Genomic DNA, 23,590 nt, shown 5'->3' on the forward strand with positions numbered 1-23,590 from the left:
CATCTTGAATTAGGCATCAAAATCTTTTCAGAGACTTGAGTTTTATTGTAAATTTATAGCTTCAAACACTAACTTCCGTCTTTACCTTCCAGCCAATTGGGTCACAAGTTTCCCATCCTCAGGATGCATTCTGCACCAGTGCCAATGCCCAGATGACGTACAGCCCTGCCCATCTCATGTTTTTATCCTCCCTCCCTTTCACGCACTCTCTCTCTAGATCATGCATTCCTGACCCTGGATGCTTCATCAGGTTTTCAGTTACCAGGGTATATGAAGAGCTTGGCTGAAAACTCATGGCCAGTAACTGGCACACATTATGGTGTATGTCTATTTCGAAGCACTTTATGTTCAAAGCCTGGTCTTTGACTGTGAACCAAGTAGCCATTCCTCTACTGCCAAACTGCTGCCAGGGGCCAACGCCAACATGCTTTGCTTCTACAACAACTGGTCTCCCAACATGAGACATCAGATTCTCAACCTGCACTTGCAAACAATTTTTCAAACTGGTATGTAGTATAAAAAAAACTGAACATTCAGCGAACATTACTATGCTGCTTTGCAACAATTTTATTTTGTGGGCATCTATGATTGACTGTTAAAATGGGGCTATATTAGAAAATTTGGTTACTGCTGTACAGTGTACACATTTATGAGAATTGTCTGTAAGAACTTTCTAGGCACTGGGCTCTGCAATGCCCTTATAGATGAGGGAAATATCAGTGAAAAGATAGCACCAGACAATTAAGGAGATATTTTCTAACATTAAATAAAAACAATCTGAGTAAAGACAAAAGATTCTCAAAAGATGCAGCATCCATAACCAACTAAGGAAGTTTAAGATGGTATTGAATTGAAAGAAAATGATTCAACAATAATTCAGAAGACTAGACAGAACTGGCAAAAAAAAATTTAAAATGTAATAAGCAGGGAGAAATTAGAATCCTCACAAAGGTAGTTATGAAAAGAAGAACAAATAAACAAATTCTAACATCTCGTGTAGAAAATGAGTGAACATGCGTTTGGGGAATTAATAATAAGTGGCAATAAGGAAACGGTCAAAGTGTTAAAAGGATAGAACATGTTTGTCCTCATTGAAAACAGCAAAGGATTTGCAAAAAATATTTGTAAATCAAGAGTATAAAGGAAGGGAACAATTACAATCACAACCAGAAGGTTACGGAGAAAACTAGAAGAACAAAAACGTGGACAGAGAATTGACTAATGGACAGGAAACAGCAAGTGGGAATAAAGGGTTCTTTTTCAGGTTGGTGACCTGCGACTAGTGAGGTTCCACAAAGATCGGGACAGGGAGGGGATTGATTATGGTGGCGAGACACTCTTCAGAGTGTTGGTGTGGACTTGTTGGGCCAAATGGCTTGTTTCCACACTGTAGGGATTCTGTGACCTAAACAGGTTGGAACTCTACTCACTGGAATTTACAGTGAGAAGTGATCTAATTATGACAAATAGGATTCTGACAAGGTAAATGCAGAGTTGATGTTTCAACGCATGGAACAGTCCAGTACCAGAGTGTATAGTACCAGAATGGGTGCCAATTTAACAGAGATGAGGAAGAATTTCATCTCGCAAAGGGTCGAGATCTTTGGAACTCTTGCCAGAGAGCTTTAGGGGCAGAGTCCTTCTGAATATTTAACACAGATAGATAGATCCTTGATCAGTAAGTGAACCAAGGGTTGAGGAAAGGGGTCCTACTGAATGGTGAGAGTTGCCTAGAGGGGCTGATTGGCCCACGCCTGTTCCTATGTCTTATGCAAAGGCTGATATGTCACAAGGGCATGACTGACTTAACCCTAAAACCCCAAAAGAAATGACTGCAGACATAAAAAGATGCATTAAAAAACAATTTTCCAAAAGTGTCTCACTTTTGGAAAGGTTCCATTAGATTTGAAATACTAAGTGGAATTTCTATTCAAGGAGGAAAAAAAGCAGGTAACTACATACCAGTTGTTATCTTGACATCTATCAAGGAGAAAGACCAGAATGTATTCTAAAGCTCAGGTTACACACAGTCATAGAAATGTACAGCGCGGAAACAAACCCTTCGGTCCAACTCGTCCATGCCGACCAGATATCCCAACCCAATCTAGTCCCACCTGCCAGCACCTGGCCCATATCCTGACAGGGCATTTAGGAAACCTCAACTTAATTAGGCAGATGCAATATGGTTTTGAGAAGAAGAAATCATGTTTGATTAAGTTGAGAAAGTAACAAGTAATGTGGATAATGCGGAACCTGTAAAACATGATGTCCTTGGACTGACAAAAACAAACACTTGATGTGACTCAAAACTCTATACAAAAGGTAAGAGTCTATGATGCAGGGGTAACATAATGTAAATAAAGAACTAGTCAAATAACAGGAAACAGAAGTGGGATAAATGGGTTACTTTCAGGTTGACAATGCTAAATAACGGAGTGTGACAAGATTGACATATGGGACCTCAACTATTTACACCTTATAGTAATGACTCAGATAAAGGGACCAAATGAATACATGCTAAATTTGGTGTAGACAAAAGGTTGGTAAGAAATTAAATTGTAAGGCATTTTTGCAGACAAAGAGTCTACAAAGGGATATAGATAGGTTAAGTGGGTAGGACGATAAGGTGTATATTGTTTAAATGGAGAAACATTTCTGCAGTACAGAAATGGATTCAAGTGCCCTGGTTCATGATTAAAAAAGGTTAGCTTACAGGTACAGAAAGTGATAGGAAGGCAAATGGAAACGTTTATTGCAAAGAGAATGGAATGTACAAGTATGAGAGCTTTGTTTCAATTACATAGAATGTTGATGTGACCACATCTGAAGTACAGCATAGTTTTTAAAATCCATTTTGAGAAGGTATATTAAAGCTTCAGAAGCAGTTCAGAATTTGATACTTGACCAATAACTGGGATTTTTATTTCCTTGCAGAAAAAAGTCACAGAAATTTGAGGGTGCATACATGAGGATCAGAGGTAGGCACAACATTGTGGGCTGAAATGGCTGTTCTGTACTGTACTGTTCTATGTTCGATGTCCAAAAAAGGTTATCTTATGGGAAAGACTTGGTCAAGTAGAATGAATGTAGCCCTCTGGTTAGTGATTTAACACAAGATTCCACAGAGAAATAACAGGATGAGTACGGAGAGAAAATTTCCCGTGTGGTAAAGACTAGAACTTCAGTGCACAGATTCAAAATAAGTGGCTCCCTTCAATTAAGAGAAATGAAATTATTTTTCTGAGGAATTCTCTTCCCCAGAGAGGCAGGATTATTGAATATTTTAAGGCAAAGTTCAAAAGATACTCCAATGACAGGAAATCAAAACATATATAGAATGGAATTAATGCAGTAATCAGATCAGTCTTGGCATAATCGAATGCCAAACCAGCTTGGGGATCAAATGACCTATTAATCCCCTTAATTTCTTTGTCCATATGCTCGATTAATTTAAGTTTTAGAAATTTAAAAAGGTTGCTGACATATAAGTTGAAAGTGAAAGAAAGATAGAGTATGTGACTTCAGTTACAGCAGCATATTCTGGTTTAGGTACCCTTTACCCATTTCAGAATAATCAATGTCACTGGAGATCAATGAATGATTTATTTTATAAACAGTTGGGTGACCTACTCCCTCATATCAGTGATGTATATACCTACATACACAAATACAGTGTACAAGGGAAATATCCAGAAAGCATAATCATATAGATATGGATACCACGACCGTCTCCCATCTTTGAACTGAAAGCTCAGTTGCCTAAATTTTTGGAGGGGGAAATAAGACGACCTTTACAAAGATCTTTTAATCAGGAAAAATATTTTTAAAATGTCAAATAGAATTCTTCTATTGAAATGGAAAAATTACGCAGCTACAATTTTATTACCACTGCTGCTTCACAGCGCCAAAGACCCGGGTTCAATTCCCATCTCAGGCGACTGACTGTGTGGAGTTCTCCCAGTGTCTGCATGGGTTTCCTCCGGGTGTTCCAGTTTCCTCCCACAGTCCAAAAATGTGCAGGTTAGAAGAATTGGCCATGTCAAATTGCCCGAATGTTAGACGTAAGGGAATGGGTCTGGGTAGGTTGCGCTTCGGCGGTTCTGTGTGGACTTGTTGGGTCGAAGGGCCTGTTTCCATACTGTAAGTAATCTAACGTAAGTAATCTAATCACACAATAACGTTATTCTGTCCAGGATCCTTCTGAAGTACGTTTTAGGAAACTGAAATTTGACAAGTTTTTCTCTGTTATTAACAGACAATTGCTGTAAAAGTATAAGTTCATAAACTCTGCACTTCATGCTAAAATTGCAACTATTTTGAGCAAAAGGAGCTTCAGTTTACTAACCAATGGTTTGAAACATTCCAACATTAGTTTTCTCAGAACCAGTTTCAAGTTCCATGAAGGACATCCTGAAAAAACAAAGGTTCCAAGTGTATATCAAAGTCAGGATGACAGTGGAAGTTTCTCATTTTACCAACAGTATACTTAAGGAAAAGTAGCATCAAGAACCCATAGCAAACTTAGGCAATGTCAGTGATCTACTAGTGAGAATGTGTATCGGGTATATGCAGGTAGGGAGAGAGTTAAGTTCTGAGTTTTGTGAAACAAGAGGCTCAGCTAAGCATGACTCAGATAAGAACTTACAGTTAACAATGGTGTATTGGAGGCAAGGGTAATGGGCTAACAAGGTGGAAAAGTATTCATTATGTAGAGCCATTTAACAATATTGGAAGCATTCAGTATGTACGGTCAGTTTAACAAGGTGAAAAGTATTCTTTCTGTGAAGCCAGTTAAGGTTAAAAACATTCATTATCTAAAACCAGATGGCTTAATCTTTGCTATTGACACTTGCTGATTGTAAAAGCCACCCAATCAATATGCATGCTGCCTTTTCTGGATGCTCCTCCCTGTAAAATGACAATATAATTCATTACAGGCGACCATTCGCTCTCCCGCCAGGGCACAGGATAAAGATGAAGGATGTAAAGCTATACTATGTTTGAGCGTTTTGCTATGACTGAGTGGGGAAACAGGACGACACTAGTGCCTGAAGAAATGGTTACACTACCAACATTTCATACTCAACCTGAAAACTGGCAAAATCCAAAATCTCCACCAATTTAGCCCCAAGCTCTTTGAGACAACTATATCTGCATGGGTTTAATCCAGGTTGAACTAGAAGCCAATATTGAACTTTCCGGTTCAATCTGAGTGACCTGCTGAGAAATATGGTAGCATTGGTGACTAAGATGGTTTTGTTCCAGATGATGCACAGATGAAAACATCTTTTGCTGAATTTGAGACTTGACTGGCCGATTGAACACCATAGCGGCAATCATGAAACTGAAGGCAGTGATAGAGAGTTAATGAGGACTGCTGCCAGTCTACCCAAGAAATGTTAACCTACACTTTTGGATAAAAGTACCAAGAAGCAGTCTTGATGAATACAAGGATAGAATGGAAATGGAATCTTGGAGATCACTGATAATGCAGGATGAGCCATTATAGATGATGTGACAGTTATATTAAAACTAACTGAATTGGAACTAGGAAAAGGGGATTAACACCTGGTGGAGTAATCAACCAAGTTTGCAGACAGGTTGGGGGGAATAACATAATGTACTGCTGTTGCACCAATACTTTTCACTGGCATCTGCTGTGAGCATAATATATCCTGAACGGAAGGCCTTCAGACAATGAAGGAAGCATTCAGTATGTCAGGTCAGTAGGGAGGCTGATATTTTGATAAAAATGTATTTTGAATGTTTGTTGAAGAGGTGAAAATAATGTGGAATTTCTGCAGCAATGTTATGACCTCAAGATGCCCAGACTGCTTTGCCACTAATGAACTTCGCTTCAAGTATACTCAACTGGAATGTGGGAAATGTGACAGCTGATTAATGCATAAGAAGCTCCAACAAACAGCAATGTGATAATGGCCAAATGATCTGTTCTGCTGATCTTGACACAAGGAAAATATTTATGTGGATTCTGAGAAAGAACTGCCCTATTCTTTGAAGTACGGTCTTGTGATGATTCACATCTACATTAGCAGCATGCAGCTGAGATGTTATCAAAGAGCATGTAAGTTGGCATTCAATAAGATAGTACTGCACTGAAGTGTCAAGTAATATGGTTTACTTAAGCATATGAAGTAGTTGTGTTTAATGGTGAACTATTGGCAAAAAAATGGACAAAGGCTATCAAGAGAAGGGTATAATTCCTAATGAAGTGCAACAATTGGTGAGCATTGAACCAAACAATTAGTTAACAACATGTGAAGTTGTGGATAGTGAGGAAGTTTCTCAAGGGTTGAAGCAAGTTATTGGTTAGTTGGAAAGTTGGATGGAGAAATGGCAGATGGAGTTCCACCTGGACAAGTGAGGTGATACAATTTAAGAGGTCAAATGCAAGAGGAAAGTATACAGCAAATAGCAAGACCCTTAGGAGCATCGATGTACAGAGGGATCTTGGGACGCAAGTCCATAGCTCCCTAAAAGCAGCAACGTAAGTGAATAAGGATGTAAAGAAATGAATGACATGCTTGCCTTCACCAGTCAGGGCACCGAGTACAAATGCTGGCAAGTCATGTTGCAGCTGTATAAAACTTTAGTTCGGACAGGTTTGAAGTATCACATGCAATTCTGGTCACTACACTGTAGAAGGAAGCAGAAGCTTTGGATAGGGTACAAAAGAGGTTTATAAGGATGTTGTCTGGATTGGAATTTAGCTGTGAAGGAGGGGGTAGGCAAACTTGGATTGTTTTTGCTACAGCAAAGGCTGAGGGGCAACCTTATTGAAGTATATCAAATTGAGAAATAAGGATCGCTGGAGTCTTTTTCCCAGGCTGGAAATGTCAAATGCTCGGGGGCACAGGCTTATGGTGAGAGGGTGCGAGTTTAAAAGAGGTGGGTGGTAGGTTCCTGACAGGCACTGCCAGAGAAGGTGATGGCAATGTATAAGGGGCATTTAGTCAGATACATGAGCAGGCAAGGAATCAACCATATGCAGATAAGATTATTTTAGAATGGCATTACAGTTGGTACAGACACGATGGGCCAAAGGACCTGTTTGTGTGCAGTACTGTTCTATGTAAACCAGATATTTCTCTTCATAATGTACTTTTCTTGAAGAATAAAAATGATAATTCAGGAAACCTTGAATATTCCTAAAATCAGAGCTGAAAATGTGTTGCTGGAAAAGCGCAGCAGGTCAGGCAGCAACCAAGGAGCAGGAGAATTGACATTTCGGGCATGAGCCCTTCTTCAGGATCCAGATCCTGAAATCAGTAAAGCAAATGGAAGAAAATGCTTCTCTCCTTTCACACCTTTTAGCTACTCGAAAAAAAGCAAAAGCAGGAGATCATCACCCAGCTACTGCAGTGAAGAATCAATATTTACAGTTTTTTCGACAACTGAAGTAGTGAGTAGCTCATAGATTTTGAAGTTCTCTGCCCATAGCTAGCAAAATATTGAAAATATATTGTGACGAAGCTGCTCCTTTAACATGGTTATTTGTCCTTAAGTTTTATTTTATTCAGGGAGGTCGTAAAAGACAGACTCCAAGAACTCTAAGTTAAAGGGTTTTAGGGCCAGTTTGATTATAACTAACAGAAACTGCCTCATGCAACAGGCTTTCCAAGTTTTTGAAGAAAAAAACTAGTACAATGAAAGGGGAGAGGCCAGTTCCCCCAGCTCAGCTTTTCTCTGGCTTGATTGAAAAGGACTGCAGGACCCAAAAGAAGGAGGTCTGTGCTGATCACTCTCTGACTTCTCTCCTGAAAAAGAACCTGTGTTTGATTTTGCCATCTGTGCCAAACAGTGTTTCTGGGGATTGTTGCAAGTACTGAGGACAGCATCATTAAGTTGGGATAATCTGTTGGGTTTTCAGATAGGTTAAGTTATTCTGTATTCTGTTCTCTTTTGTTTGTTTTTCATTCAATAATCTTGTAAATAAATTGCTTTGTTTAAAACTACATGGTTGAGCCAGCTGCATTTCTCCTAGAATATCCACATTACTAGTTGTTTTAAGCATGTGTAAAGTTAGAGTCTGGGCTAAGTGCTTGAAATGTTTTAAGGGGTCTGGCCTGGTCCATAACAATATTACATTGAATCTTTTGCAGTTCTGACAATATTACAATATTAACCGTCTCTACCAACCCATAGGTGGTATCTGATCTAAGTATTTTCAGCATTTTCTGTTTTAGCTCAGATTTACATTATTGTGCTATTTTAATTTTCTGCCAAATTTCCACAAGAGCCATTATACCCAGGAAAATTTCAAGCTTTTTAAAACTTTGAAATTCATGAAATTTATATTGCAACTTGACACACACTGAAAAATGACCAAGCACAAACTATAAAATAGTCACCATCAAGTCAGCAAAAACATGGCAACCATTATGTACACTGAAATATTCCATAAGCAGCGCTAGGTAATTGATCCACTTTAAACATGGCACACAAAACATTTCCTTAATGTGTAGCCTTACCCAATCTACCGTGTATAATACTATCATAGGGAAATACACTCCAGATCACAGTTCTGGAGACCAATTCAGTTCAATAAAGTCACGAGACCAATTCACTTCAAACAAATAGCAAACGGAACTGCAAGCAATGAAATCATCTGGCATTCAAGCTCTGATAATAAATTTCAAAGTGAAGCACAAGACAACATATGTACTACAGTTAGAAGTGAAACAAAACACAGATTTCTGCGTGATTTCTGTTACAAACACAACACACCTGTGCCAAAGCACAGATTTCTGATGACCAGTTTATTTTTGATTGCACCCTCAGTCAAATGAATGACATGATAACTTGAAACTTGCCCAGAAACCCATCATGGCTGGTCACCACCCTACACTGAATAGCAGAGCAGACTCAAGGTGTCAAATGGTCTACTCCTGTTCCCATCTTCTATGTTTCTACCAGTCCACTTTCATTCACCAGTAATATGAATGGAACTGGTCACCACCAGTGTTATCAAGCAACACTTGCTTACCAATAACCTGGTCACTAATACTCAGTTTGAGTTCTGCCAGGATCATTTAGCTCCTAACCTGAAGAGGAGGTTTGGCTCTTTTGAGCTCAAAGAACACTCAAGAGGCTTAATATCATTCAGTACAAAAATCTGCTTAATGGGCACCATATCCACAAACACCCATTCCCTCCACCACTAACATATGATCAGCAGCATGTGCCACCTACATGATGCACAGCAGAAATTCATCAAGGGACCTCGCAGCACATCCAAACCCACAACCACTACCAGTTGGAAGGGCAAGGGAGAAAACACATCAGTACATCACCACCTGCAAGTTCCCTTTCAAACCATTCACCTTTCCAACTTAGAAATATATCAGTTTCCTCTGCCACTGCTGTTGGATCAAAATTCTGGTACTCTCTACCTCAAGGCATTGTGGGTGTACCTACACCAAACAGATTGCAATGGTTTAAGAAGGCAACTCAAGTGGAACTAGAGATGAGTGATAAATACTTATCTAGCCAATAGTGCTGACATCCCACGAGTGAACAAAAAAAAACTCAATTGCCAGGAGTTGCATTTCATATTTAGATGAAACAAAGCTTGATTGGTACCATCCAGCGTAATGACATTATTTACCTGCAGCTTTAATTGAACTATTGAAATGTAAGAGATCAAATTTTTAAAAAAGTGCCCTTCAAAATTTCTGTGCTAGAATTTTGGTTCAGAATGAACTTACTACCTTGATGTTGTAATGAGTGCATTAAAATGTTTTTCCTCCAGCACGTATTTGTCTGAAGTTTCATTTCAAATATTTGTCATCAAATTTCAGTATTTATCAATTCTAGAAATGATACTGGAGATCAAGAGTATAGTGTCAACCACATTGCCAGATTATGCATAATGTGTATCACAATCATCAGGCCCAAAGTAATGGCACTTGAAAAACTGATTTTCATATTTATATATTGATCAATAATAAACTTTAATTATACACTGAATGTTACAGCATTATTTTATTATTAGTTGAGTTTTGGTGGCATCGGGGAGTCAATTTCCATACAATCCAAGTTTAACATTTGAAATAGTTTAGGAAACACTGACTGAGATAGCTCTTATGGTCAAGATATCTACATTTAATGTAAAAAATTAAGAATTTTATCTAAGTGCACTGAGAATACCAAAGGGATAGGATACACAATTTTGTAACACTGAGTAAGGAAGACTAGATATGACTGTACCAGGAAGAAATAATTTGACAACTCTGGGCACTGTTACATAGGTTTCTTCTGCACAACAGCAGTGTACTGACAGGCACAGTGTAATGGGGAGCAAACAGCTGGTGTAAAATAAATTCCAAGCAATTAGATGGATAAAGCAATTTGAATGCAAACCAATGTGCAGTGATATTGCTCACAGATTTAGGTCAATTGGATAGGGACTAACCTGAAATGATTCTGGTCATTGATGGTCTTCTGCAAAATTCGATTCTGAAATTTGACAGATTGTCTCAACACAGACAGACAGACAGACAGACTGTCAAACTAATTTGACAAAATGCCTCATTGCCGAAAGTTCTAATCAAGCAGCAGAACAGACTGTCTGGTGGTGAGCAAGGCTTTTTGCCATTGGATCCTTCCTACGAAGGTCTGCAGAAAGATGCCATTTTTTTTAAAAAAAAGAATCACCTGAGCAATTGTGCCACAAGACTCTGAGCTCTACTAGCTACTCCAGGAATACACATTAAAGATATGCATTGTCTGCACCTAGAAGATCAACATTGTGAAATCAGCCTTTATCTGCTCAAAATGTGCTGGCGTTTCAGTGCAAAGGGTTACCTTTGACCGAGTATTGCAGACTGGAATATTCCAATACCCATGATTATGTGCTAAGGGATATACCAATGCTGGGGTAAAAACCACAGAAATGCAATGCGATAGGTCTCTGTTTCAGGACACATATAAGGAGGGGCTGGAAACGGTAGAAACTCTCAGGCTCTGTGTTTTACAATAAATATTGTGAACATTAACAATATTGAAATTACATTGAGATACCTCAGAGCCAAACATAGCACAAAATGAAAAGTTTATTTACAAAGAGAACAAAGAACAAAGAAAATTTACAGCCCGGGAACAGGCCCTTCAGCCCTCCAAGCCTGAGCCAATCCAAATCCACTGTCTAAACCTGTCACCCAATTTCTAAGCATCTGTACCCCTCTGCTCCCAACGTACTCATGCATCTGACCAGACGCAACATTTCTATTACATTCTATATAATTTTCAATTTGAAATGCTTTGCTCTCAGGCTACATACATGACAAGGAATACAATAGGACACCCAAGAATGTAACATGAAAAATGGAGACAAGCTGAATTTTATTGCTACTTATGTAATATTCAAGATGAAATGTCTCGTTATGCATTTTTACAAAAAAAGGCATAGTTTGGGGCATAAACATTACATCCACAAGACTGATGGAAAATATACACAAAATATAGCAAGTGCATATCCTTTCTTATGAGGGAAAAATAAAGTCAATGATCAAAGGGTCTGTTTCCATGCTGATTGACTATGAATAAAAAGTGGCCAAAAAAATCCAGTGTCTCAAGTGCTGGCTGTAAAAGGAATAGACTAATGGGGCAAATACAGGAGCCTCCTTTATGTGCTGTATGGAGCTATATTATTTAAGGGCAATACATTTCTCCATTACATCCAAATAGGATGGCTGGTACAAGTCGAATACTACTTTGTATCACAATTCAATCCTATTAGAGTTTCAAAGTTCACAGTCATTTGGTGGAGGACTTTCCACAGCACATTACTTAGGATGAATACTGTATGCTACTCAGTCTATTATTAGTACTGAAGTCATATGATTAGTATCTAATATGCATTTTTCACATTCATAAAATTGTCAAGCAATCAAAGCCATCACCACAAATGACTTGAGGTCACCTCAGAAGTACTATGCCAGCACTTTGTTTTATTGAATACTTTACACAGCCTAACTTACAACATCAACAGAAGGAATTCTATCAGAAATCCACAAAACAGCTTAAAAAAATCTTCCATTTATATATAATGGCTTACAATCCTTTGAATGTCCCCAAGTTGGTTCCCATCCATTGAATTACATTTTGGAAGTGACTTAATCCATCCAGAAGAAATGCACACAATATTATCTATGAACTTTTTTTTAAAAAAAAGTCAATCCCTCCTTCCTCTGTTTATTTGTTCATTTTGACCCCTTTATATTTGATTCCATTGAGTTTCTATCATTTCCCCTTGCACTTGGTTTCATTGGCACTTGCTTAATTCTCATATCATCATCAAAAAGCACACTATTTGTAATAACTTACACAATTAATTATTGCACAGCATAAAAGTGTCAGCTATTTTTCATTTATATTAGATTACTTCATAACTAAAAGTATTACAGAAGGGCAAGGGAACCAGAATATGGAGGAGGCACAAATCTCCAGCTACATCACTTCAAAGGGAATTTCTTAACGTTCTGTCCTGCTACGTTTAATGGAAGCCTTTTTCCGTATTATTTTCTAGATGTTTTCCTTATTTACTATTGGATAAACTGAGAAAACAAATTATTTGGCAGATTATGCTAGGATGGCAATGTCTCCAGAGGGCCATACAAGTTCAAACTAACCATAGAAAATGGTGAAATTAATAAATTTAGAATTTAAAGCTAGTCATTAATTGTGGCAATAATTTATTGATGATTGTTTGAAAAACCCAACTGTTTCACTCGTTCTTAGGGCAGGAAATCTCTCATCCTTACCTGGCCCAGCCTATTGATGATTCTAAACTGTGATTTTGCAACTGTGTGTTTGATTCTTTACTGCCCTCTGAAATGGCCTAACAAGTCACTCAGTTGTACCAAACAAATAACTGAAGGATTGAAATTGCTCGAAAATGTGATTTTTCACCATCTGCTCAAGAGCAAATAAGAATGGACGATAAATGCTGGACTTGCCAACACCACCTACATCTCATTTAAGATTTTTATGCAAATATGCACAAGTAAATCTTTGAATCTGGACCAAAGTAAAATGTGTCTCAAGTAATTAAAAGTGTTAGGTTTCCTGTAACAAGCTTTATCAAAGGCTTAGAAAAAGGTTCCCAAATCATTTAGAAAAGCAAAATCAAAGAGCCAATGGAATGACACACAAAGCTTTATGTTAAAAGTCTACCTTTTATTTGGAACAACTGTCTATTAATTCTTCGTATAAACAAAGCCCAGGCACTAATCATCTTTTGGTTGCTTCTCACTCTTCTCATTTATGCTATGGTTATCCCTTTTGTCTCTAGTTGTCATATTTTTTAAGCAAAAAAATGCAAGTTTTTTTTAAAATGGGTACTACTTACATTCATATAGTACCTTTGACATGGAAAAATGTCCCAACATATTTCACAAAAGATGCCATCAAAAGTGTGGGGACTTAATCCAAAATGATATTAGGAGATATGGCCAAACTCTAAAGAGCTGGGTTTAAAAAGGTTTTAAAAATGAAACTAAAGGTAGGCAGGCATGGGAAACCAGGAGTGGATACCGAGGGTTGGGTTGAAATGGTAAATGAACAGAATCCAGTACAAGATTGGAATAAATTTCTCCAGAGATTACCAAAGCACAATGGAATTTATTTGGATAAACAAACTCAAATCTAGTTATAATGAGTAAACAACTTCTGAAACATAATCTGATATGGAACAGGTTTCTCCTCAACACAGACTCAACCCCACAGCATCTTCAGAACTGCAAAGAAATGAGGTGAAATACAAGTAGATATAAATAACGTTTCCACTGACGTGATATTACAATGACAGTGACATCACAAAGCACCAACTGACTTTTATGACAATCACCAACTTTTCAATTTAAAAAGCTTGAAGTTTGAGATCATTTGACATAGCAGTTCAAGAAAACCCCATTTATCAGCCTCACCAGTGGAGATGCTGAACTGATTAAAATGGATCACAGTCTATCCTTACACACTGAAGCATAAACCACTGCTGAATTTACATAATTTTACATAATTACAAATTATTTTTCACTTGAAAGCTATCACACAAACTTATCATCCATGAGAACAACACACCAAGATGATCACAAACCATCAATAGTAATTTGCAAATATTACACTTCCAAGAAACATTCCAAAAGTCAATTGCTTCATGCAAGAAATAAACTATCAATAGAGAGGTGACTTCATTTAAAATCTCAAGCAGTTATCCCCCAAATTTGAAATCCTATTTACTCAATTTGAATCTGGAAGGGAGATTGAACAGGGAAAATTTAAAAAACTAAGTACATCCATTAACATTTGTCATGCAGTCACTGTCATGGAGGCAGCGAAAAAAAAATCTGCACACAGCATAGTCTTCAAAGCACTTGCTGCTTGAGGGGCACTTGTTGCCCAGAATGAAAGAAAAAAAGTTTGCTCATTAAGTCGTGATACAGAATCTTTTTAAACAGGGTAGTAAACAAGCTGACATTGTGTAATCCATAAAAATTTATTTCAGAACATGGTGAACAAATGCATGCTACATCGTATCTTATTTCAATGTTATTCAAAATAACACTTTGCTGGCACTGTATCAAATAAATTTTGCAATTTTAAATGGTGCAATAACAAAAAAATTAAGTGATTATTTCATTTGGAAACAAGATTTACCAAAGCAGAAATTGAAATCTGTAACGCACAATGATGGCTCTGAACAAAATGAAGTTACCAAAAGTTAAAACATTTTACAAACGTTAGTGCCTTTTTTTTGGGGGGGGGGGGGTGAGTAACACCAAGGTAAGAGTATATTTATAAAATTACATTAACTCTCTACATATCATTTCCCATCTCCAACTTAAAACAGTATGTACCCATTTTACATCTAATTGGACAAAAAAATTCTCACAATGCTGCAATGTAGTTCTTTAGCTGGTTATTAACAAGTGCACAAGATCGACTCAAAAGATTAAAAAAATCACCTTAATCTTGACCTAACAGCTTCACAGTGTGATTTATTTGTTAAATGCTCTGATTTCCCCCCGCCAACAAGGCAAAAACCAGGAACACATTCAAAAGTTTCTCTCTCTGTTGGGTATCAAAAGAATCCTGCAGATACAGTAGATCTCCAATAAATAGAAACTTTTCCCAGATTAATTATGGGTTAAAGTATTCAAACATTTGTTTACAATTTTCAAAGGAATCATTTTTCGATAATATACCTTATGCACCTCCAAATAGTTTTTATTGGGAAGAGCTTAAAAGTCAAAAGCACGGGTGCAATTAAGCATACTAAAGTAGAATTCCCCAACTAGGTTTTATTTGCGTTTTATTATTTTTAAAAGTACATCAGCATTGAGCCGGGCAGGAGTTTTGCTAAGCCAAGACAACCTGAACCAGAGACGCTGAATTTTAAACCTAATAACTGCAGTACTGGCAGCGCTTCCTTCCCTTATCAAAGTTTGTCGACAGAGAAAAAAGTGTCGTGTCATAGTCAGCTGCATCTCGAACACAAGGCAATACATTTCAAGTTGGTGAAAGGTCACATGAAGTAAGTTTCTTTCTGAAGTTAATTTTCACCTTTCCTCTGCCTAGTCGCATTTTCAAACAAGATTGGCCCGGTGGTAACAAAGAGCTGCGCTGGTTCCGGAGGGATTTATTTCTATTTTTAAACGTCAAGTGTTATCACAAGCAGACTTACGGCCTGGGGAAGAGGTGGTGGCCCTGGCTCAGCCCGGACCTTTACAAACACCACCGGCCACATTCCGTCCCAGAGAGGGCTGGATAACTTGGGGGGAGTGAGGGAGGAATGGAGCCGGTCCACATTGGGGGGGGGGGGGGAGATAGTGGAGCTGGTCTACAAGCTTGGCGGGTGGGAGAGTGAAGGCCGCGCCGCGCGAACACACTCCCTCCCTCTCTCCCTCCCTCCATCACTCACGTTGACAGCTTTCTTGTCCAGAATAAAACTCCAGGCCAGAGTTCCCGGAGCTGCACGGCCCGGCCCAGGTTGCCTTTGATCTGGCCCAGGATGTAGTTGGACTCCCGGTCCAGACGCTCCGCGTACGGCAGCAGCTGGTTGTACAGGATCTCCTTCTGCGGCCTGAAGCCCAGCGCCTCCTCCCGTCTCCGCCGCCGTCTCCACTCGCTGCCGCTCTCCTCGCTCACGTCGAGCATTTCGCCTGATCCGGGATGACTGCCCGGCCACGTCTCACCGCCTCCCGACCCCCGATCCATCTGAGGCGCCGCGGCCGGCGGATGTGAGGAAACGGCAACGTCCCCGTCACCGACTGACACACTTCCGGTTTCTGATCCTCCAACCGCCGCTGGGGGGAGGGGAGGGGAAAGGTGGGAGGAGCTGGGAGAGGGCTAGAAGGGAGCATGAATGGGTGGGTGGGGGAGAGTAGGGAAATGGGGTATAGATGGGAGGAGTAATACTGTGTAGTAGGAGGGGGCTATGGGTATAGAGGGAGGGATATGGGAGAAGGGGAATTGATGTATAGGGGAGATGGAAGGGGAGTGGTGTATAGTAGGAGAGGGATGTGGGAAATGGGGTGTAGATGGAGAGAGGGACCGATAGGGAGGTTGGCGGACGAGGGAGGAACAAGAGTGGGGAGATAGGGAGAGTGAGCCTGAGACTGCATATGTGGAGCAGGGTTAAAAATCACACAACACTAGGTCATAGTCCAACAGGTTTATTTGGAAGCACTAGCTTTCACAGCGCTGCTCCTTCATCAGGTGGTTGTGGAGCAAGAATGAGCAGAGGCAGGAGTGTGGAGGAGTGAGGGAGCAGAAGGTGGGTGGGAGTGAGCAAAGATGAATGAGGAAGATTGAGTGAGCAGAGATTAATGTGGAGTAGACGAGAAAGGGGATGGAATAGACAGGAAGAGTAGAGAGGTAGGGGAGGTAGTGGGAATGCAGAGGAAGGAAAAGATAGTAGAGGAAAAGGAAAGGAAGTAGAGAAAGTCGGATTGGGAATAAGAAATAGGGAAGAGAAAGGGGGAGTGTCTGGAGTGAGGGGAAGATGGAGGGTGTGTGGCAGCACAGTAGCTCAGTGGCTAGCATTGCTGCATCACAGCACCGGAGACCCAGGTTCAATATGTCTGCGGATTTCCTTTAGTGTTCCAGTTTCCTCCCACAGATCATAGATGTGCAGGTTAGGTGGATTGGTCATGCAAAATTGTCGATGCTGTTCAGGGATGTGCAGACCAAGTGGATTACCCATGGTAAATATAGGGTTACAAAGATAGGGTGGGGGTCAGTGTCTGGGTGGGATGCTGTTCAGAGGGTCAATGCAGGACTTAATGGGGCAAATAGCCTCTTTCTGTGTTGTAGGAATTCTATGTTTTTTTCCCTTCATTCTACATAACTGTAATTATCTTTTTACAAAAGCTGTGCAGATTGATCTTAAAGAGAGAAATTTCCTTATGACTGTGAATTCAAGTAGTAGTGCACTTGGAAGATTGATGTAATGGTTGGAGGTCAGTCATTTCAGCTCCAGGACATCACTCCAGGAGTAACGGAGATTAATTTATTTGGCCAAACCATCAACAGATGATTCACCAATGACCAATCTACACCATGACATCAGAAATGGGATGTTTGCTGATCATTGAACATCAGCACTATTTAGAACTCCTCAACTACTGAAGCAGTTCATGTCCAAATGCAGGACAAGCTGGACAACTTCCAGATTTGGGTGACCATCAGCAAGTAACATTCTTGTCAAATGAATGCCAGGCAACGATCATCTCCAACAAGATAGAATCAAAATGTTGATACTCAAAGAACAAAGAAAATTTTTACAGCCCAGGAAAAGGACCTTCAGCCCTCCAAGCCTGAGCTGATCCAAATCCACTGTCTAAACCTATTGCCCAATTCCTAAGCATCTGTATCCCTCTGCTCCCCACCTACTCATGCATCTGTCCAGACACATCTTAAATGAATCTACCATGTCTGCCTCTACTACCTCTGCTAGCAACACGTTCCAGACACCTACCATCCTCTGTGTAAAGTACTTGCCACAAGTTTCCCCCTTAAGCTTTTCACCTCTCACCTTGAAAGCATGACCTCTCGTTATTGAATCCTTCACCCTGGGAAAAAGATTATCTCTATCTACCCTGTCTATACCCTTCATGATTTTGTAGACCTCAATCTGGTCCCCCTTCAATCTCCTTTTTTCTAATAAAAACAAACTTAATCTACTCAACTTCTCTTCACAGCTAGCACCTTCCATACCAGGCAACATCCTCATCAACCTTCTCTGCACCCTCTCCAAAGCGTCCACATCCTTTTGTACTGTGGCAACCAGAACTGTACACAGTATTCTAAATCCAGCCGAACCAATGTTGTGCACAATTTTAGCATGACCTGCTAGCTCATATACCCAATACCCTATCCAATGAAGGCAAGCATACCATATGCCGCCTTGACCACTCTATCCATCTGTGCAGCAACCTTCAGGGTACAATGGAGCTGAACGCCCAGATCTCTCTGTTCATCAACTTTTCCCACGAATCTTCTGTTTACTGGATAATTTGCTCTAGAATTAGACTTCCCAAAATACATCATCTCAAATTTGCCTGGATTGAACTCCATCTGCCACTTCTCCAACTCTAGTGATGGAGAGGGATAAGTGTGCACTGCAGGGCAAGAGTTATAGCTGGGGGCAGGGAAATTATGATGCGGTGAGGCATGACTTGGGATGCGTTGATTGGAAAAATAGGCTTCAAGGGAAGAACACAAATGATATGTGGAGATTGTTCAAGGAACAGCTAATGGGTGTCCTTGATAAGTATGTACCAGTCAGGCAGGGAGTTAAGGGTCTTGTGAGGGAGCCTGGTTTAATAAGGAATTGGAATCCCTTGTGAAAGGGAAGAGGGCGGCCTATGTAAAGATGAGGCGTGAAGGTTCCGTTGGGGCGATTGAGAGTTATAAGGTAGCCAGGAAGGATCTAAAGAGAGAGCTAAGAGCAGCGAGAAGGGGACATGAAAAGTCCTTAGTTGGTAGGATTAGGAAAACCCAAAGGCTTTCTATAGGTATGTCAGGAATAAAAGGATGACTAGGGTAGGTATCGGTTCTGTCAAGGATAGTAGTGGGAAGTTGTGCGTGGAGGCGGAGGAGATTGGTGAGACACTAAATCAATACTTTTCGTCAGTATTCACTCAGGAACAGGACACTGTTGCTGATGTGAATATTGAGTCACAAGTGATTAGAATGGATGGCCTTGAGGTATGTAGGGAAGAGATCTGGGGAATACTGGAAAGGATGAAAATAGATAAGTCCCCTGGGCCTGATGGCATTTATCTTAGGATCCTCTGGGAAGCTAGGGAGGTGATAGCGGAGCCATTGGCCTTTATTTTTATGTCGTCATTGTCTACGGGAATAGTGCCAGAAGACTGGAGGATAGCGAATGTGGTCCCCTTGTTCAAGAAGGGGAGTAGGGATAGCCCTAGTAACTATAGGCCAGTGAGTGTCACTTCTGTTGTGGGCAAAGACTTAGAGAGAATTGTAAGGGATAGGATTTATGAACATCTGGATAGGAATAATGTAATCAAGGATAGTCAGCATGGTTTTGTGAAGGGCAGGTCGTGCCTCACAAATCTTATTGAGTTCTTTGAGTAGTTGACCAAGGAAGTGGAAGAGGGTAAAGCAGTAGATGTGGTGTATATGGATTTTAGCAAGGCGTTCGATAAGGTACCCCATGGCAGGCTAATGCAAAAACTACGGAGGTATGGCATTGAGGGTGCATTAGAGGTTTGGATTAGGAATTGGCTGGCTGGAAGGAGACAGAGGGTAGTAGTTGATGGTATAGGTTCATCTTGGAGTGCAGTTACTAGCGGTGTTCCATAAGGATCTGTTTTGGGACCATTGCTGTTTGTCATTTTTATAAATGACCTAGAGGAGGGGCTTGAAGGCTGGGTGAGCAAGTTTGCGGATGACACGAAAGTCGGTGGAGTTGTGGACAGCGAAGAAGGATGTGGCAGGTTACAACGGGATATAGATAAGTTGCAGAGCTGGGCAGAAAGGTGGCAAATGGAGTTCAATGTAGCTAAGTGTGAAGTCATTCACTTTGGTAGGAGTAACAAGAAGATGGATTACTGGGCTAATGGTAGGCTACTTGGTAGTGTGGATGAGCAGAGGGATCTTGGTGTCCATGTACACAGATCTCTGAAAGTTGCCACCCAGGTAAATAGTGCTGTGAAGAAGGCATATGGTGTACTGGGCTTTATTGGTAGAGGAATTGAGTTCCGGAGTCCTGAGGTCATGTTGCAGTTGTATAAGGCTCTGGTGCGGCCTCATCTGGAGTATTGTGTGCAGCTTTGTTCGCCATATTATAGGAAGGACGTGGAGGCATTGGAACGAGTGCAGTGGAGGTTTACCAGGATGTTGCCTGGCATGGTAGGAAGATCGTATGAAGAAAGGCTGAGGCACTTGGGGCTGTTGTCATTGGAGAAAAGAAGGTTTAGGGGAGATTTGATAGAAGTGTACAAGATGATTAGGGGTTTAGATAGGGTTGACAGTGAGAACCTTTTTCCGCTAATGGAATCAGCTGTTACTAGGGGACACAGCTTTAAATTAAGGGGTGGTAGGTATAGGACAGGTGTTAGGGGTAGATTCTTTACTCAGCGGGTTGTGAGTTCATGGAATGCCCTGCCAGTAACAGTGGTGGACTCTCCCTCTTTATGGTCATTTAAGCGGGCATTGGATAAACATATGGAGGTTATTGGGCTAGTGTAGGTTAGGTAGACTTCGGTCGGCGCAACATCGAGGGCTGAAGGGCCTGTACTGCGCTGTATTTTTCTATGTTCTATGTTCTCCACCCAACTCTCCAGTCTATCTATATTTTCCTGTATTCTTTAACAGTCCCCTATGCTTTCAGCTACTCCACCAATCTTCGTGTCATCTGCAAACTTGCTGAACATACTAACAGTGCCCTCTTACAGATCATTTATGTATATTACAAACAACAGTGGCCCCAGCACTGATCCCTGTGGAACACCACTGGTCACCTTTCTCCACTTAGAGAAATTCCCTTCAACTACTACTCTCTGTCTCCTGTTGCTCAACCAGTTCTTTATCCAGCTAGCTAGAACAACCTGAACACAATGTGACTTCGCTTTCTCTATTAGTTTACCATGGGGATGGGTACATGAATAGGAAGGCTTTGGAAGGGATGGGTCGGGTGCTGGCAGGTGGGACTAGATTGGGTTGGGATATCTGTCGGCATGAACGAAGGGTCTGTTTCCATGCTGTAAATCTCTATAACTCTAAACGCCTTACTAAAGTCCATGTGTTTGACATCTACAGCCCTTGCTTCATCTATCAACCTGGTCACTTCCTCAAAGAACTCTATTAAGTTGCTAAGGCATGATCTCCCCTGCACAAAACCATGTTGCCTTGCACTGATAAGCCCATTCTTTTCCAAATATAAATAGATTTTATCCCTCAGTACCTTCTCCAGCAACTTTCCCACCATTGACGTCAGGCTCACTGGCCTGTAGTTACCTGGAATATCCCTACTACCCTTCTTGTACAGGGGAACAACATGAGCAACCCTGCCGTCTTCCAGCACCTCACCTGTGTTTAAGGATGCTACAAAGATATCTGACAGGGACCCAACTATTTCCCTTCTCACCTCCCTCAGCAACCTGAGGTAGATCCCCTGCAGTCCTGGGGATTTGTCCACTTCAATAACCTCTAGCTTACCCAACACATCTTCCCTGCTTATGTTAATGTGATCCAGAGTAATCAAACTTCTATCTCTAATCTCAACATTGGAGTTGAGCAATTATGCAAAGCTGCAGACTGTGACAATAAATCATGAAACAAAGAAGGCCACATTAAGAATTGAAAACCCATAAAAAGTGCCCTCCCATCAGATTCAATGTGGAACTGTACCCAATGTTTCAATGAAACAATTGGATACTTTTAAGATTTTGAGTATCCTATCACCATTGACCAAGCCATGCAACCAGTGTTTCATTCGCCAAACACAGTACCCATACAGCTAAAAGTAACACTTGAAAGTCAGACCCAAAGATGAAAGAAATTATTATGCAGAGTCTCATGTCACAGAGCCTACAGATTGGGTGAATTTCATTGTGGTGAATGAGAGGACAACACTTTTTTTTTAGTTCCCAAACATCTTAATGAAACTATAAAGTGGGACCATTGTCCTTGTATACCATTTGCTGCAAGTAAGCACACAGGTGCAGCAAGCAGTAAAGAAGGAAAACTGTATGTTGGCCTTCAAAGTGAGAAGATTAGAGTATAGGTTCAACATCATCATAATACAACCCTCAGGGACATGTCCAGATGGTCAAAAGAGGCTTGTGGATTGTTCAATGATAAAGGAAGACTGGAACCTTACTTTCCTGCCACTTCAATATACAGCCTCCCTGGCTGACATGAAATGTCAAATCTATGTAAATAGGAACTAGTTCAGCAATGTCCTAAGCCAGTCTCCTAGCCAGGCAGCAAGGCAAGTGATTATTTCAAACATCTGGGCACCAAACATTAATGAGAATATATAACTATGGAGATAATGCAAAGAAGCTGCTAGGCAATTTGGACAGGCTGAATGGGCAATAACATGGCATATAGAATATAATATGGATAATTGTGAGGCTATCCACTTTGGTAAAAGGAATGGAGACACAGAATATTTCTTAACTGGTGAAAGATTGGGAAGTGTTAATCTCTAAAAGATTGGGAAGTATTGATATCTAAAAGGACTTGAGTAACTTTATTTATGTCACTGAAAGCCAATATGCAGGTACAGCTAGCAATTAGGAAGGAAATGGTATGTTGGCCTTTATTGCAAGAGGATTTGAGTAGAGAAGTAATGATGCCAAGCATCATTGTATAGAACCTTGGAAAGACTTCATCTGGAATATTGTGTGCAGTTTTGATCCCTTTGCCTGAGGAGCAATATGCTTGCCAGAGAGGGAGTGCAGTGAAGGATTAACCTTTTAACACCTGGGATAATGGTACCGTCCTGTGATGACAGATTGGGCCTGGATTCTTTCAAGTTTAAAAGAATGAAAGGTTTTCTTACAGGATGTTGCAAAATTCTTACAATTCTCCTTTCTTGGGAATGTGTGCTCTTTCTAAAACCAGGGGACACAATTCAGAAGAAGAAGCAAGCAATTAAGGTCTATGATGAAAACCTTCTTCGCTCAGAGGGTGGCAATATCTTTGGAATTCTCTATCCCAGAGGGCTGTTGAAGCTAAGTCATTAATTACATTTCAGATAAGGATTAGTAGATTCCTCGTTACTAATTATATCAAGGGCTATGAGATAGCTATGGAAATTGGTAGAGGTAAATGATCAGCTACAAATAGACAGGTACAGCAAGCTTGAGGGAATGAATGGCCTAGTCATGCTCCCTTCTTTCTCTGAGTTCTGGCCAGACAGGTTTTCTGGAAATCTTAAATGAGGAATTCAGTGGAAAAATTCAGGTAAGGAATTCCAAAACTTCATGATTTGGCACAGAAAACACAACCATCAGTGGTAAAGCAATTAAAAGCTGAGGTGTGCAAAAAGGCAGAGTTGGAGCAGTACCAAGATATTGGATGAATGTGA

General features: G+C 40.4%; 1 protein-coding gene across 1 annotated transcript in view; it reads right to left on the reverse strand.

The window, feature by feature from the left end:
* LOC132819766 (proteasome activator complex subunit 4-like) overlaps positions 1–16,266 on the reverse strand; it is a 190,210-nt gene extending 173,944 nt beyond the window's left edge. The window contains exon 1 of the mRNA XM_060831502.1: positions 15,944–16,266. Within this exon, the coding sequence (XP_060687485.1) occupies positions 15,944–16,239 (296 nt within the window). The 5' untranslated portion in view covers positions 16,240–16,266. The remainder of the gene's footprint in view (positions 1–15,943) is intronic.
* Positions 16,267–23,590: the final 7,324 nt, after the last annotated feature.

Source organism: Hemiscyllium ocellatum, chromosome 10, assembly GCF_020745735.1.
Source record: "Hemiscyllium ocellatum isolate sHemOce1 chromosome 10, sHemOce1.pat.X.cur, whole genome shotgun sequence".
NCBI lineage: Eukaryota > Metazoa > Chordata > Chondrichthyes > Orectolobiformes > Hemiscylliidae > Hemiscyllium > Hemiscyllium ocellatum.